The 18,993-nt window shown below is 36.0% G+C and overlaps 1 protein-coding gene across 11 annotated transcripts in view; it reads right to left on the bottom strand.

The window, feature by feature from the left end:
• The window catches only part of PDLIM5 (PDZ and LIM domain 5), a 235,059-nt gene that overhangs the window by 63,800 nt on the left and 152,266 nt on the right, over positions 1 to 18,993 (bottom strand). For 6 of the 11 annotated variants that reach the window (XM_058295348.2, XM_058295300.2, XM_058295293.2 and 3 more), the window contains one exon: positions 7,412 to 7,555. The exons of the other annotated variants lie outside the window; for them this stretch is intronic. In XM_058295348.2, coding sequence (XP_058151331.1) covers positions 7,412 to 7,555 — 144 coding nt within the window. The remainder of the gene's footprint in view (positions 1 to 7,411; positions 7,556 to 18,993) is intronic. 11 annotated transcript variants of the gene reach the window in all.

The raw sequence follows: 18,993 nt of genomic DNA on the forward strand, positions 1-18,993 counted from the left end.
GCAGTTTATGCTCGATACCTATTTTCTTTTTGAGAATCTGGAATTTTGGAACAGGGTGCCAGCCACTAACAAAAACCTTCTACTGAATCATCAAACCTGGGGGTAGTCCTGAAGCATCTCTGATATGCAATAGTTTAAAAAAAATCATACCAATGGTTCTCTAACTTCCTTGAAATTTTGTTCCCTATTTTTGTCCTCTCAAATGCAAAGGTAAAAGAGCCATCAAGGGAGTGGATGTGACTCAAGTAGTTGAGCAACTGCTTCTCACACGGAGGTCCCAGGCTTGGTTCCTGGTGCCTCCTAAACTACAACAAACAAGCAAAACAAATGAAAAAACCTACTGAGGGCAGCCAATGTGGCTCACTGGTTGCATGCCAGCTTCCCACATACAAGGTTCTGGATTCAATCCCTGGCCCCCCATACTTCAAAAAAAAAAAAAAGAGCCATCAACTTCCTTTATTATTTCTGAGGTTTAATGAAAAACTAAAGCCTCTTTCATGTTAAAAAATACTTAAAATGTTTAAGCACTTTAATAATTTTTTATCATAAATTAAAGTGAAAGGTTGCTTACTTAATGGCAGTGCTGAACACAATTATCAGTAAAGAAGACACACAAAAACACTTAAGGAAACAAAAGATCAAGCACTATAGTATAGTGGTTATGAACAGCCTTTAAAAAGCTTTGTGAATGTGCACATTAATTCCCTAAGCTTCAATTGCCTAAACTTTAAATAGGGATAATCCTTTACTTATAAGACATGAGGCTTTATGCAGAAGGTAATTATGCATAAAGTTCTTCATACACTGTATGGCAGAATATGAGTTTGATATAGGAAAAAGATAATTAATATATTTAAATAATAAAAGTAAAATGTATTTTCAAAATTTCCTTCATTACATTAAAATGATCTTCAAAAGTAATATTCAAGTACAGGTGATTTTAATTCTAGGATTAAATTACTCATGAGGATTTGAAAAAAAATAACATACTCCATATAAAAACATTTTTAGAGAAGAAAATTTATGACTAAGCCATACTGAAGCTTGTAGCAGAAACAAAAATATATTCTGGAAATAAAAACAAAACCCAAATCATCATTATAGAGTATTTAATAATTCAAAAGGACTGAAATTTAATTCAAGGAGAGTTGCCAGACAAATATACTTTAAAAAAAAATGAAAAGGATCACAAAGGGATTCAATGTCAAACCTAATGAAGTTCTGTTAAGGAATTTGGTAATATGGTAATATTGGCCCAGGGAATAAAAACAAACAAACAAAACAAACAAAACCTAAGGAGCAAATGCAAAAGAGCAATTTTGCAATTGCTCAATTTTCAAATACTTGACATGTAGATTTACCATATATGGCTAGACTGTTTGCCCAGAAGTCAATGAGTTGAATCTATGGTGACAGAGATGAGGCTCAATAAAAGGAAGTACCTCTTAAGAAGAGAAACTCTCTAAAGAAAAAAATCTGTTTCCCAGCAACACCTCATGTGAGAATGCTGTCACCAGAAAGTATTTAAGCAGAAGATAAATGCTGTATAATGGATTTAACCAGTCAGAGGGTGGAGAGCTAAATAATCTTCAGTGAAACATTCAAAGCCTTCTAAGAGTTGCCCAATTATACTCCTAACACTATGATATACAAACTATATTCTGGCAACCCACGCTCTGTCCACAATACCGTATGGATTCCATGTTCTACATAGAAGATACCCTCCATCCACCCATCCATATCCTACCTATAGTTAATAGTAGGAGCAGTTACAATAATATCCATCATGTACTGTGCACCAAGCTAAGCAATCAATGTGTATTATTTTATTTAATCACCAAATTTTCTAGAAGTAGACACTCCCCTTCAATATGGCACATATTAATTGCATGGTATAATAACACACTGATACATAAAAGCAGGTTTTGTTTATTAATATAAACTTCATGTGTCTTGTCTCCTCTACTACATTAAAAGCTACCTGATGTTGGGGTCTTTAACTGTGACTTTGGGCAAGTTATGTGAACTTGGTAAATTTACTCATCTGTAAAAAATATAAAAATACTTCCTTTATTCCATGATTATTCAAAGGATTAAATACAATGAGAGAATACATGTAACATACTGAGCACAGAGCCTAGCACAAGAGTGTATGCTCATGAAATAGTAGGGATTATTATTCTACATCATGTAATATCTATTAATAGTTCAGAAGTAATAAGCCCAGCAATAAGTACATTCACTAAATAAACACCCCTCATCTAGACTAATAATTGTGCTTCTAACTGCAGTCTGTGGATAGTCTAGGACCCTGGGTTTTGAGACCAGATACAATCTTACCTCCACACCTCAATTTTAAATAACATATACTTCTTAAAATTCCTATGGAATAAGTACCACATAATCTAAGTATAATTTTTATGTTTTAATTATACCCTTTAAACACACTCTTTCCCAAAAAGACTAGGGTATTTAAATCTTTAACAGTACTCTTCAGATTCAGCTGGCTTGGATTATTATAACAAAGTTACAAACTAAATTATAAGCAAGAAAGTTGTTCATATATGGTATATCTAGGATTCAGCAGCTCAATTTTCTCTAGGGAAATAGACATTTAAGTAAATGTTTTACTTAAAACATTTAAAGTAGTAATGGAAGAATACCAGATTTTATCAATACAGTCACATGTCTGAATATATGGTGCCTAAGTTTCTAAAAATCTTTTTCTAATTTTCATCATTTTGGTATTACCTGAAGAAAACACATAAACATTAGATATCATATACTAAAGATGGAAAGATTAATAAAATTACCTGCCACATTATTTTATATTTTGGGAACAAAAAGTTAAAAGCTAGCAGCAAAATATTCTAAAATTAGTAACAAATTTAGTATTTTATGGTACTTAGATTGATATCGTAATTTTTTTTTCTTTTTCAAAATTTTTTTTATTACAGAAGGTATAAGCTTACAAAACAATCATGCATAATGTACAGAATTCCCATACATCATGCCTCTATCAGCATCTTACATTGTTGTGGAACATTTCTTACTGATTATGAAAGGACATGTCAGACTCTTAACAGTAACATGGTCCATAGCATTCACTTGGTAGGTTTTTCATGCAACACCTATTATTAGCATTATTTCTCTTGTATATTTGTTATACTGCTGTTAACTATAGTCCATATGTTACATTAACTGTATTTTTCCCATACAACAATACATCCTTACCACCTTGTACCAGTGATGTATATTTGTTCTAGTTCATAGAAGAATGTTTTTATTTGTATTATTAACCATAACTTTTATCCACCTCTGTGTTCACTATATTATTCAGTCTCTTGTTTATTCTCTAGCTTGCTTGCTTTCTGTAGAAATTTGCATCCCCAGATTACACCTTCCAGCTACAATCCCATTTATAAATTCCATTTATAAACTTACTTACACTCACAATAATGTATTACAATCAACTCTATCCATTTTCACACACTTATAAACTAATTGGAAATTCTACATACATTAAGCATCAGTACCCTTTTCCATCTTCACCCTATCCCATAGTAATCTATAGTCTAGGTTTTAATTCCGTGTGTTTATTCTTCATTTTTAATTCATATTAGTAAGGCCATACAATATTTGTGCCCTCCTGTCTCACTTAATTCACTTAGCATAATGTCCTCGAGATTCATCCATGTTTTCATGTGTGTCCCAATTTCATTTCTTCTTACACAGTAGCATTCTATTCCATTGTATGCATATACCACATTTTGTTTGCCCATTCTTTGGTGGATGGACATTTGGGTAGTTTCCATCTTTTGGCAATTGTGAATAATACTGTCATGAACACCACTGTATAAATATCATTTTGTGTCACTGTTTTCAGTTCTTATGCATTTATTCCTAGTAAATGGATTGCCAGATCATGCAGAAATTCAATTTTTAGCTTCTGAGGAACTGCCAAACTTTCTTCCACAGAGAATGCATCATTCTACATTCTCAGCAACACTGAGTTTTTCTATTTATCCACATCCTGTTAAGTACTTGTTTCTATTTAATTTTAAAATATAATTAATTAATTTTCTCTATTTTATTGGAGAGGGAAGGAGATATGATGTGGGGGCACTTTCAGGACTTGAAGTTGTCCTGGGTGGTACTGCAGGGACAGATGCTGGACACTGTATGTCCTGCCATGGCCCACTGGGTAGACTGGGGGAGAGTGTAAACTACAATGTAAGCCATTATCCATGTGGTGCAACAGTGCTCCAAAATGTGTTCACCAAATATGATATCGTATTTCTGAAATAATGATTTATATACATTATTATGGAACTTGAATTGTTTAAGGTGAACATAAATTCTAAGCAATATAAAACTGTTTTCTGAAAGATTCCAACAAGACCACAGAGAATGAGAATCAAATATGGTCATTTTCACTAGTCTGTCAAATAAACAAGCATAATAATGTAAAATTAAAGATTTACATCTCAAGAACAATCAAGTTTCTGTTTCATGTTTCAAAAACCAAAAATGTCAACAAATACTCTAACAGGGCAAAGATATCTTTACAAAACCTAGTTAATGAGGAAAAAAGGAAAATGAAGAAAAGTTAACTTTTAGTGTCAGCAACCTGATTTATCTTGAGTTTACAGTCTTTTCCCACATTTGTTTAACTTTTTCAATAAAGTTCAGCTGCACACTGGAAACACTTGGAAATCGTAACCTATTTTCTAAGGAAAAACTTTACTCAAAGAATACTTGAGAGTAAACTTTTATATTAAATATAATGCCTAAATTTTTAAAAAAGCCAACCATACATCACAGGCTTAATTATCAATGTTAAACTTAACAGTTTTTAGCTATAGTCTTTAAAAAGTGATATACTAAAACATGGACTCTGAAGTGGTAGGGAAGGAATATTTCTGGAATGAACATAATTACATGCAACTTTTTATTTTAAGAGAACACTTTTGTCTGAACTGTATAAAAGGACAATGGGTATACAGAAGGATCACAAATATCCTTTCTGTAAGAATTCTGTGTTTACAGATTTTTTTTTTGTATTTTCCTATGCAAAATTCTTTGATTTAGAGTTTCTGCACCAAAATTCAAAGTGCTAAATCTGTAACAGAAAGAAACAAATTTGGTATTTACACTGTTATAATTTTAAAGATTACTGTCATACCAAAAAAATCAGAGATAAACTATCTGACACTATTTTCTATCTGTCCTTTTTGGTACCACTCTCACTCACTCTTTTCCTCTTTCCAGAACACCAACTAGCTTACCTCTTCAAGAACCATTTCACTTTCCCAAATACCAAAATATATTTTGTCTGTGCCCTATTCTCTTTGAGCTAGAATCATAAAAAGTAATGGTAAGGCCTAAAACCTATTCTAGAAGGAGGTTTACAGATTACTTCAGTCAGTCCATAATCACATGCACAGCTTTGGTGTATATGAATACTGGCATTTTCCTGGAGAAAGGAGTCCTAGCACCATCAGGTTCTCAAAGGGATCTTTTATTCTAAATGTGATCTGTCTCCTGTCTCTGGACAGACTTAGCCCTGACAATGAAAGATTTCTACTCATTTAACACAATTTTGTATATAAAGTAAATTCAGGTAATTTTTCTTAGAGCTGAAATGTTCCATGCTTCTCTCTTTGTCTAAACACCTCCCTTAAAAGTTATCCAAAATTATAATTAAGTATATTGGAAATCTTTGTAACAGTGGGTAGTTTAAAATACCTGATCAACAGACTGCCACCTATATTGTATGGGTTTTTACTGATGAAAGTCACAGATTAGTAATGATTTGATTCACATTTTCCCATAGTCCATGATAAAATCTGTGACATAGCATTATCCTTAAGAGTCCAGAATGAAACAACTCAAATAATAAAAATTATCTAAGTATTGCTTACACCCTGCCATTATGTTTTATGATCAAAAATGATTTTATACTCTTATTTCATTGAGATTATGCTTTTAGTAAACCCCTAGGATATTTTTATTTTTAAATTATGCCTAAGAATTTTGGGCATATAAAGCTTAGGAGCTGTATTTAAACAATTTTCAGATACAGTGAAAATTACGTTGCCTGTCCAAATAAAATCTCCATATTTAAGAACTATAAGATGGAAGTCAATCAAAACTGATTACTTTACTCTTCTTTTTTATTTCTTCAAATGGTATGTTATACTAAACATTTGACTATTCTAGTATAGGTACATCCATGGAATAAAAAACAGACTTCTACTGTAATTTAAATATGTGCCCAGCTACTCATAATTTCATACTAAAAATCAAGTGCACTAATGAAAAATGTCATAAAGGATTAAAAGGTGAATTAGCAATTAACAAAATAACATGCTAGTGTATTATCACTGCATTCAAGTCATAGTTTATTCAAAATCAGGTGCAAATCAGTTCTGGGATTTTCTCAGCTCGCCTGTTACTATGGTAGTTCTTTAAGTGTTAGAGAAAGCAATAGCTTTTAACAGCAATCCACCACTTGCCACATCCTCTGCCACAGTACCTTTTTTGTATAACATGGATAGAGCCAGGTGATTTCTGTGAGGACTGGAGATGCGAAAAAGCTAAAGGCTTGGGAACAGGGCTGATGCAAAGCATATCCAGGAATAAATGATATTTTTCAGGACTGGAGGGCCTGGCAAGCATTTAGAAAAAGTTTTAAGTAAAAAAAAAAACAAACACACTATCAGGAGCACAAAGTAGTTTTTCTGGCCTATGATTAGAAACATTTCTTTTGAGTGAGTGAGAAAGACAGCGAAAACAAAGCAGAAGAAAAAGCATGAAGGAAAAGATGTCTAATTACATTATTTTTCTCATTAATACAGAACTGATTCAATATGCACAAAAATTTGTCAAGCCATTCCTTTAGAAAGCATTTAGAGCTGTAAATTATGTAAAAATCAAAATATCTCAAACAAAGTAAAATTTTTATTATTTTTCTGGGGAGAAGGGATCCTTCCCAGAATGGTTAGGCGTTAGATCATTCACAAATATAATCTGGATATGGAAGAAAATAAAACCAAAACAAACTTAAAATACCTATTTATGCATACTTGATCCTGGTACCAGATATAAAAATTGAAAACTGTAAAAACCTACAAGTCAGTAGGCACACAAAAGCATCCAAGTATATCAGAACATCACATATAAATGACAGCAATGAAAAGGGAGGAAAGAATAATTTTTTAAAAATCAGTAACAAATACATATTATTAGTATATATTTATGACTTAGATAAAATATCCATTATACAAATACAGTTAACTGCTCTTAATATAATTATGACTTTTTCAGGTTTGTTTTCTTTGAAGTTGTTTTCATAAGACAATGAAGACTGCTGGGATCACATTTAAACACATAGCACATTTAGTTCTACCTGGTTTTTGCAGCAATAGCAGCAGACACAGTAGCAGCAGCGCTGCTCAGAACTGCAGCACTATATTTAGCAGAAGAGAAGGTAGAAAAGTTTCGAAAACCTTCAAAAGAACTTGTCACTATATTTCTTGTGGAGTGGTTTCCACTAAGATAGATAGAGAGAAAAACGGGAGAGAAACAAAAAAGAAAGTGAGAAAAAGGTAGGATAATAAAGATAAGATAGCAACTGTCCTATGCTAATATTAAACATAGAAGTGTGAAATATATCAGAGCAGTGTAATAAGAATTCAGGTCAGGTTGTTATTTACTATTGCTATGATTTCACTCAAATTAAATTTAACATATAATCCTTCAGAAAACCTGTTTTTGAGGTACAAACACTCTTGAATGTACTTAAATTCACAGGGTCTAATCCCATTTAAAAATAAATCAGTGTCATATAACAATATGTATTTGAAGACTGGTTTGCCAACAACCAAGTAGAAAATAAATCTAAACATGAAATGTGAATTTCTCTAAGCAGAGAAAGACGTAAAGTTATATTGATTTTTCCAAAAAATCTGTTGAGTTTAATTTAGAGATGATATACATCGAGAACCTGACACGTCAATAAGATTCATGTTTACATGAGAAGCAGGTACAATGGCTGTCTATTCAGAAGCAGCAATACATATTAACTGTTAACTGTTTAATTAACTGTTTAATATATTGAGAGTTATGCTATTTGAGGAAAGCAAGCATCTTTGTAAAAATAGTTACAGTAAATATGACTAAAACATTGCCTTCTCTACTGATGTTCCCCATTTCTATTTCAGCAGATCCGTAAAGATTCAAAAATGCTGGTATAAAAGATTATCTTCAGAAGTGTAATTACTTAAAATATTATTTTCTCCCGATTTTTAAAGAAAAGGTTAGATACAACACTTGCATAGGAATTAGCATTCATCATGAGGACCCAGAGCTATCTAAAGCCAACTGTTAGGGGGCTCCGAGAGACTGGAAGAGCATCCTGCAAAGTACTTGAAGGAATGGAAGAAGACTGCCCATCTGCAGAGAAGATTCGTAAGTAGAGCGCTCCACACCACAGAGGCTGGTGCCCATCCTCCACTGCAGGCACAAGCCACCTTGGGAGCTATTCCCTGGCTGAAATTAAAAGCTCCACCTCCTAAAAACAGGGGTCAAGGGTGAAGAGACAGTTGGGCACCAACTTCAGCTTTTGATTAGTAAATTCAGCAGGCTAAAGTATAATCCTAAGAACAGCTAAAATCTGAAACAGTCCAAGTCAGAAAGAGGCTGATAGCTGCTATCTTAACTCCACCCCTGCAACAAGGGGAGGCAGGCAGACTGAAAATCACAGTGCTGGTAGGCACCAGCTTCTTTTTATCCAGACTGGATTGCAGCTCTAGCCTAAGCCCCAGTCCCACCTCCGGCAGGGAGGAACCTGGGTGTGTGTGTGTGTGTGTCTTACACCAAGCCTCTCCAGGAAAATAAAGGCCATGCCTTGGAGGTTGGTGATCATTCTACTCTGGTGGCACAAGCTGCCTCAGGAGCTATTCTGTGGCTGGAGTTGGAAGCTCCATTTCCCAAAAACAGGGGAGGGACAGACTGTAGGCCACCAACTTTAGCTAATGATTAGTAAATACACTGGAATCAATATAATAGCACCTTTGAGGAGGCAGAAGAAAGGATTATTGAGCTTGAAGAAATGGCCTTTGAAAGCAAAAATACAGAAGAACCGAAGAAGAAAAGAATGGAAAGAATTGAACTAGGTCTCAGGGAACTAAACGAGAGCAAGAGATATGCAAACCATATGGGTCACAGGTGTCCCAGAAGGAGAAGGAAGAAGGGGCAGAAGCAATATTTGAAGAAATAATGGTAGAAAATTTCCCAACCCTACTGAAGGGCATAGATATCCCTGTCCAAGAAGCACAACGTACTCCCTTGTGAATAAATCCAGTTAGACCAACTCTGAGATACATAATAATCAGAATGCCAAATGCCAAAGGCAAAGAGAATTGTGAGAGCAGCAAGAAAAAAGCAATGCGTAACATATAAGGGATATCCAATAAGACTAAGTGCGGGTTTCTCATCAGAAACAATGGAGGCAAGAAGACAGTGGTGTGATATATTTAAGATATGCAAGAGAAAAACTTGGAGCCAAGAATCCTATATCCAGCAAGGTGTCTTTCAAAAATGAGGGTGAGTTTAGAATATTCACAGATAAACAGAAACAGAGTTTGTAATCAAGAGACCAGCTTTGCAGGAAATACTAAAAGGTATGTTACAGTCTGAAAAGAAAAGACAGGAGAGAGAGGCTTGGAAGAGAGTTTAGAAATGAAGATTATATCAGTAAAAGTAGCTAAAAGTCTCGAACGAGTGGTGAAAAGAAAATATGACAGATAAAATTAAAATATTTTGGAATAAACTTACCGAACAATGTAAAGCATTTATATTTAGAAAACTACAATTTGTTGTTAAAAGAAATAAAAAAAGACCTAAATAATTGGAAGAACATTCCATGCTCACAGATTAGAAGACTGAATATCATTAAGATGTCAATTCTACTCAAATTGATATACAGATTCAATACAATCCCAATAAAAGTTCCACCAGCATTAAGGAAAAAATAGAAAACACAATCATTAAATTTATTTGGAAGGGTAAGGAGTCCTGAATAGCCAGAAACATCATAAAAAGGAAAAGTGAACCCTCATCTCCAGACTTTAAATCATAATACCTACCTATAGTGGCAAAAACAGCATGGTACTGGCCTAAAGACAGATACAATAGACCAATGGAACCAAATTTATGCTTTAGAAACATACAATGCTCACAGGCATTGTCAAGTGATTTTTGACTAGCCTATCAAACCCACACAGCTCAGGTAGAACAATTCACTCAACAAGTGGTGCTGAAAGTATTGGATATCCATAGCTGAAAGAAGGAAAGAGGACCCCTATCTCACACCTTATCCAAAAATTAACTCAAAATGGATCAAAAACTAAAAAATTAAAGCAAGAACCATATAACTTCTGTAAGAAATTATTGGAAAATATCTTCAAGACTTGGTGGTAGGTGGTGGATGATGAAAGGAGATAAGAGAAGGACTGAATGGACTACTGATGCTTAATGTATATAGAAGTTTTAATTAGCTTTACTGTAAAAGTGTGGAAATGGATAGAGTGTATGGTAACACACACAGTAACAGCTAGTTTATAAATGGGGATGTAATTAAAAATGGCAGTCTAGTTGTATAAATACCAACTGACAAAATGCTAGAGAATAATCTAGGAACTGGACAGCACAGTAAAGCAAGAGGTGGATGAGAACTGCAGTTGATGGTACAGCTGCAAGAGTGTCCTCTGTTAGCTAGAACAAACGTTTATCACTACTGCAGGGTATTGGGAATGTGGAGAGGCATGGGAAAAATACAGCTCGAGTGACCTATGGACTGTGGTTGGTAGTAATAATATAATATTCTTGCATCTATGCAAAAGATGTCCTGTGTTGATACTGAGGCAGTATGGAAAATGTGAGCCAAATGTACACTATGGACATGGTAACAATCAGATAACATTATTTTATCTGTAGCAAATGACATACCACATTGTGGCGTGTTGATGGAGGGGTGTTGTCTGGGAATCCTGCACATGTGCATGATTGTTTTATAAGTATACAACTTGTCATAAAAAATATATTTAAAAAATAGTAATAGGGTGGGTTGGGGGAAAACATACCAAATGTAAGACAAGGACTATGATTAGCCGTAAGATTTTGACAATATTCTTTCATAATTTGTAACAAACGTCTCATAACAATGCAAGGTGTTAGTGGAGGTTTGATATATGGGACCCCTGTATGATGTTATGCATGTGTGCTTTGTAAGTTCACAACTTTTTCTATACACTTAACTGTTTATGTATGTTCATACATAAATGATATAAAGATAATAATAATAGGATTGGTTGGGGGAAAATACTTTGTTTAGTAGTAATATTTTGACAATGCTCTTTAATCATTAGTTAAAAAGGCTTAACAACAATGTAAGTTATTGGTGGTAGTGTGAATTATGAGAGTCTTGTATGATGTTAAGTTCACAGCTATTATTGTACACTTACTGTTTATGTATGTTTATGTATGTGATATACGTCAATAAATTTTTAAAAAATGTTTGTAAATCAAGTTTATTGGAGCATGATTGGGCATATTTACTTATTTATTATATATGGCTCCTTTCATGCTATATGGCAGAGTTCAGGAGATGTGACAAAACCTGCAAAACCAGAAATATTTACTATCTAGACTTATAGAAAATGTTTACTGACTCCTGTGCTAGAGAATAACTTTACTCAGTTATCAGAGTGAATTTTTAAAAACACAAATCTGATCAAAGCTGTTGCATGTACCTCCTAGCACTGCTCCAAAGATAACTGATTATTGGCTACCTATTGTCCAGCCATCAGAGAGCTCTTCTTCTACCTCTGGCTTGCTCTAGTCCAGTTGGCCCTCCAACTCTTCTTCAAACAGGCCAAACTTCTCACCTCAAGGCCTCTGTAGGGTGCAAAGTCTAATACTTCTCATTTTTAATACCCCTCTCTCTCTACCACACCTTCACTGGGCTAATTCCTAAGTACTTTTCTAGCCTCCGTTTAAATGTCACCTCTTCAAGGAGGCCTGCCTAATCCTCAAAATGACCTTAGCTTGCCTCTGTCATATACTTTCATATGGACTTCCCATAGCATTTGTTATTATTGTAGTTATATGATTATTTATGAGGTTGTCTGTTTAAAATCCAGGCTCCCTCACTAGATTAGATGCTCCATTAGATCACAGATCATTATGTTTAGTGGTATAAATGAAGTGTAACAAAGTGCTTACCACAAAGTAAACAACAAATAAATATTTGCTGAATAAATATGCGAATGAAATGTTTTGTTTTCAAATACATAACTCACAATATATGTATATTTCTTAGAACATTTGTACCTTCTAGAGTTCATGTCGCCATTCAGCTAAACATAAATTACTGTCTAAGTAAGGAGGGATGTGTGGTCAGCCTCAAAGAAACCACACCTGCTGGTTTGTCTATTAAGTAAATGAGTTCATTTCTCAACAGCAAGAGGTTTGAAGACTTTTTCCACTCCCCAAAATAACTACAGAGTTGGGCTTGCAGCCTTTTGGCCTGATTATCTCATTAAAGATGAACAAAGAACTATTTGCTGCCAGCTCTTGGCACTGTGTCTTTCTATGCTTTTCCATGTGGACCTGTATTAACAATCTGATCCTCCAGTCTAACAGCAACATCCTTATACTGTGGACGCCTTCCCCTCCCTCTTTCTCAGAAGCATCAACAGATTCATCTGTTTCTCTTGCATTTTCCACCTCTCCTTCTCCACAGAATGCTTTGAACCCCTGTTTGTATTGGTTTGGAGCTATGAATCACAGAAAAATATTCTTAAACTTAATGTATTCCTGTGGGTGTGAACCCATTGAAGCAGGACTTCTGAAAAGGTTACTTCAGTTAAGGTGTGGCCCAACTCAATCAGAATGTGTCTTAATCCTATTACTGGAGTCATTTATAAGCATAATGAAAGTCAGAGAGAGAAAGCCAGACATGGAAAAGCAAGAAGTTAAAGGTCAACGGAACTCGAACTCGAAGAAAAGGGAGAGACCAAGAGAAGCTACTATGCGCACTGCCGTGTGACAAAGGAACCAAGGACCAAGGATCACTGGCAGCTAGCCCCAAAAAGCCAGTCTTTGGAAAGAAAGCATATCCTTGATTTGGATTTTTATCCTAGCCTTAAAACCATGAGCTAATAAAATTCCCATTGTTTAAGCCAACCCATTGCATGGTATTTATTTGAGCAGCCTAGGAAATCAAACACCATTTAAAATGATTTAGTAACTCTTTAAAACAACAAAAAAAAGCAAAACAACTACCTTCACCTTTTATTTCTCTACTCCCCTAGCAGCCAAACCCTGTAAAAGACTACTCCCATATAGTCTCTATTTCCTCACAGGACTTTCACTCTTCAACCGTATCAACTTGGCCTCATCCCTCAACACTCTATGAAACTATATTCTTGCCAATGTCACCTAGTTGTGGCTAAATTCAACTGATGATTTGCATTCCTTATTTTACTTAGTCTCAGAATCTCACTCAATTGATTACTTCACTGGCCATTCCTTTTCTTCAGGGTTCTCTCTCCTAGATTTTATTTCTTTTTACACTGTTATCATTTCTACAAGTGATGTTATCCTCTCCCATACCATTAAACATCTTCTACGTACTAATGGCCCAGATTTATGTCTCCAGTTCGGCTCTCTTCTATAAACGCATATTTTGAATTGGCTTTATTTTTATAGATGGCTCAAAGCATAAGCAAATTAATCTCTCTCAAAAAAAGCTCTTAAGACCATTCCTGAAATCTGTTCTTCCAATTTATGGAATTACTGTTACCAGAAACCTGTTAAGGGAAATGGATTTGGCCTAATGGATACAGGTATCCGTCTACCACAAGTGATGAGCTAGCCCACACGCAATGCTGACGTGCGCAAGGAGTGCCGTGCCATGCAGGGGTGTCTCCGCATAGGGGAGCCCCACACACAAGGAGTACACCCCATAAGGAGAGCTGCCCAGTGCGAAAAAAAAGTGTAGCCCGCCCAGGAATGGTGCCGCACACCCAGAGAGCTGACGCAGCAAGACGACACAATAAAAAGAGACATAGATTCCTACAGAAGAACACACAGCGAAGGGACACAAAGAGCAGACAACTGGGAGGGGGGAAAGGGGAGAGAAATAAATAAAAAATAAATCTTAAAAAAAAGAAACCTGTTAAGAAATGATGCATCTGATATCTCCTTCTCCTTCACCACCTCACTGTATCTATCACCATGTCCCAGTGATTCTACTTTCAAGTTATATCTTGAATCCATCCACCTACCCCCATTTGCACCACCTTCACTCATCTAGACTATTATAAACATAGTTGATTTTACCACTCTTTTGATTAAAACCTTCTAATGAATTCATACTGCAATTAGGATAAAATCCAAAATACTTAACATGCTCTACAAATTCCTGAGTGACCTATGATCTACTTCTTGAGCACAGCAATTTTCCCGTTACTCACTAAACTCCGGTCACATTAGAATATTTGTATAACTTCTTGAACAAAATGAGTTCTTCCACAATTTAGGGCCTTAATCACTCACTAGTGATGATAAAATATTATTAATTTCCTTTTAGTTTTAAAATTTATATGCAAATTATGATTATTAATAATAAAAGCTAATGTTTTCTCATCACTTAATAGGTATAAGGCATCATCTCATTTAATTTTTTCCATAATCTTACAGGTGTTAAAACTGTTCCCAGTAATTTGCTAAAGGCATTAATTTACTACATGGCCAAATACATTGCAAGAGTAACTTCAGTAAAGTGGAGAACAGAAAATGGACTGTAGGATACTGAGGCTCTCTTATAAAAAATAAAATTTCAAGAGTTAATTCGGCTCATCCAAATTTTGGTGGAATTATATACAAACCATATCAGAATAAATTCTTCAGAAATGTTAACCTTGAAAACACCTGAAAAAGAATGCAGAACTTTCTTTTGCAGCACAAAAACTTCTCTCCAACTAAAAATTTAAATATGCCCCTATTCTCTATAGAAATATCATTAAATGATGAGGGTACTTCCTACATATTTAACATGAAAAGTTTTCAAAAGATTGAAAATTGAGAAACCCTAAAATATGTATTTTATAAGCATGTAAAGTAGGGAAATTACAATGAATTATTCTTGGTACTTTTACTCTTCCAGAAAGCAAATTTTCATGCAATAACATTACTAAGCAGAAATGGAATATAGCAGGGTCATAGCTGGATTCTCCCCTTTTGGAGATTTCACTGGCAAAGCAAACCTATTTAGTTTAATAAGGAAACTGCTAGTCATCTAGAAAAATGAGTATCTCCCATTTTGCTCACTGACAATAAATATGAGGAGTGTGTTCACTTGCAACTGTAATCTCCCTACTGGCAAATTAAATCGACTAAATTTTAGCTGGAAATTTCTGGCATTCTTAACCACAAGCAAAAGTCATTAAATAATTTTAATAGTTTTTGATTGTGTAGCAGCCTAAAACATTATTTGCGCCTACTAATTCTACATTAGAGATGGCATCTTCACCAGTACCAGCATCCTTGCTTTGGACGTGAAGAATGGACATGACTTAAAAGGATAAAAGAAGGTTATGACGTAAATGATTAAACATGAAAACACCACTCCAAATGAGGTTTATTTTCTGTCAGAGCAAAGAAAAGAACTCAAATTATTTTTCTGGGAGCTTTCCACTTCCTGAAGCAAGTAAAAGATAAGGGAAACTAAAAGAGCTATCTCAGAAGGAACTTGAACTCATTTTATTTGTTTTGGGAAAGAGTTTGCCTATGTAATGTCAAAAATTAATTCCAAGAACTAAACATAATATGCCAGGTTGAATTTTACTAATGTAGGAAAGAACAAAACTAGACTTTATGGTTTAAGGTGAGCCAGGCCACTAGGAGCAGGGACCCCCACCCTGCAGCCCCCCTGCAAACCCAGGAGGGCATGTGCGAGCTCGATGCTGGCCCACCAACGTCCTGCCAGCTGACTAAAAAGCATCTGCACAGCTCTTCACGAAAGACCCACATGGTCCCCAGCACCGGCTGAGCGGTGAGGCAATCCTGCTCAAACTGTTTCGGGAAACTACAAAGCAGGAGGTGTCTGGATGTCTATCTAGAGAGACTGTGACAAAATTAGTGCTTCCCCAAGGTAAAACTGCAAGTTTCTAAAACTGAACTCAGACGCTGTGGAAAGGTAAATCCCTTTCCCTTAGGGCAAGAGCTGCAGCTTTCCCCGAAAACTACCGGCCACACGGCAGAGTTCCCAAACCCTGTGTTCCCCTAAACGCGTGAGCCCTAAGCCCGCGTTCCCTGGACCTCCGCAACCCACATCTCACAGACCAACATACCCCGAGTCCACATTCTGCTGGGCCCCTGTTTCCCAAACCCAGTACTCCCGGAAATCTGGCATTGCCCTAGCCTGCTCAGCTAACTCCGGGAGTGGGAGGGTTTCGGTGGGAGGTGCAAGGGGGCCCAAGGAGTGCAGGTTCAATTTTCTGGTCCCCCCCTTTTACTGAGTTTGGAAGAGCATACCAGCTGACTTGGGGAGAGCCTAGAAGAGAGGAGAGGCAAATTTGCTGACAGCCTGATTTACCTAAACGCCCTGGGATAGGAAACTTGGGTCTGGGAGAAAGTGGAGTCAGAAAATTAACTAGTCCCTCTGTAGCACTAAGCCTCTTCTCTCCCATCCCTGTACTGCACTATATTCCAGAAATGCAAAATGTTTTGATCCAAACTGCACATAACCATATTATATTTCATTTTTCACTTGATTTGATCCATTTTCTTAGCTTACCAATATATTTTTGAAGGATGATCTGGTTATGGAACATGTATGCTATAGCTCCCTGCTTAGTAACTATAATTTTAGGCAAGTCATAGCGGTCCCTCATCCAAGTTCTGATTGATGGGTGAAATAATACCCTTTGGATAAACTCTTTTAATCTATTCTTAATCTACTAGTTTGGTAATCCAGTACTGATCTCTTCATTATTAAATCAAGGGGACCTCAAAAACCTTTTTTTGATTACTTGCAAAAATTAACATTTCCCCTTATCTACCCAAAATGTGTTAAATTGGGTAGGATTTGTTTCTTGAAACCTATTCTACCTCTTGGCAAGGACACTCTCCTTTTGCTCAGTGATCACTAGGAATGCTTTTAAGATGCCATAGAGACTATTTTCGCAATGACCGAAAGTTCAAACTCTTTTAATGGGTTTACAAGTTAACCACTTATCTTTTTCTTTTTTAAATCAGTCCGATATTTACCTGTTGTCAGACCTTCTTTTCCATTTTGCAGAATTGAAAAAAAAAAAACCCAACAAAATGCAGATAGTGTAATTTAAGACTCTCATCTGTAAGTTCTCTAAATACTTGGGGCTGCAAGTAATTGAGAAAAGAAACCAAAGAGAACTCACTGAGAACTGCTTTCTATCTGGGACTTCAATTCTCTCCAGGATGTAAAGAAACCAAAAAAAATTCAGCGTTTACCTCTGGATTTGGGCGATTTTTATTTGTTTATAATTTTCCACACAGATTATTTATTAATTTCATAATTACTCCTTGGCAGTATCATTTCTATGTCTCACTTTTATACTTTTTGAATTACTGTTATCTGGTCATGTTTTATCTTTCATATTTAAAGGATTTTTCCATGGATGCACATTTTCTTAACATGCACATGGTCAGCTCCAAAATTCCTTCTAATAGACAGATATGCTGATTTTAACAAAAAATGCTTGATTGCATTGCTGAGAGCCAAGGATACATCTGATTCCAAGTTTCCTTAAAAATACTGCTTCTCTGTAATGAAACCTGAAATTTGCCCATTAGTTAAGTAATAACATGAAGCTACTGAAGCTATTAAAAGTGTTCTAGAAATTCATTCTTGAATATTTTAGGATACTAAGATAAAGAACAAATAATTGTGGGAGGAGGGGAACCCGGCTTGCCTCAGTGGCAAACAGTGCGGCAAGAGGTGACACCGCCTCTGCCCACTGGGCCTAGACAAGGTGACCACACCTGACTAGGCCTTTGCTGCTAACGGCTAGCCGGCACCGCCCTCCCCCTTCCTATCTCCGGCCTAGCCCAGCTCTCACTTCCCCTCCCCCCTCCCTTAAACCTAATCTCTTAGTACGCTGTTTGCCCAGCAACAGCTTATAACCACCTATCAGCTTAGTAACAGTGTCAGCCTATCAAGAGTTAGCACATACTCTACTGGCCAATCACTAGCCCAATGCCAGAACATTGCCTTATATGGAAACAGCATTTGCCCTAGCCAATCAGAACCCGCCACACCACTCCCCAATCCTATAAATCTGCATCCCCTTCCGCAATAAACCAGACTTGTGCCATCAGCCTGTCTCCACGACTCCTTCCTGGGTCGTGCGCCCCCGAGGGAAGCCTCAGCGGCCGTACGAGGCTTTCTTCCCCACGCCAGGGACCCCTCTCGTCCCACAACGGGACCCCACTCGTCCCTTAACAGGGACCCCGCTCGTCCCACAACGGGACCCCACTCGTCCTGCAACAGGGACCCCGCTCGTCCCATAACAGGGACCCCGTTTCGTCCCTCAAATAATGTCAAAATATAAAATAAATGTGTGCCACTAACTCTATAATTGAAAGAAATGAATACAGACTCTAAAGGAGTAATTAATACATCTGGGAAATGAATGCCTATCACAAAGTAGGACATAGAAGATGCACTCAATGAATATTTGTTAATGGATACAAATATAGAAAAATACAAAATCAGAGTCACGGACAATTAAGACTACTTTTATGATGAATGAAATTTATAGAATTCCTTAATTTCACTCAGAAAAGGAAAATTACTAAGACATCTAAATATTCATAACTGCAATACATATTATATAGATTATACACTGAATTGGCTTAGTTTTCTTTTATTATACCATATAC

This window comes from Dasypus novemcinctus, chromosome 1 (genome assembly GCF_030445035.2).
Source record: "Dasypus novemcinctus isolate mDasNov1 chromosome 1, mDasNov1.1.hap2, whole genome shotgun sequence".
NCBI classification, from domain to species: Eukaryota; Metazoa; Chordata; class Mammalia; order Cingulata; family Dasypodidae; genus Dasypus; species Dasypus novemcinctus.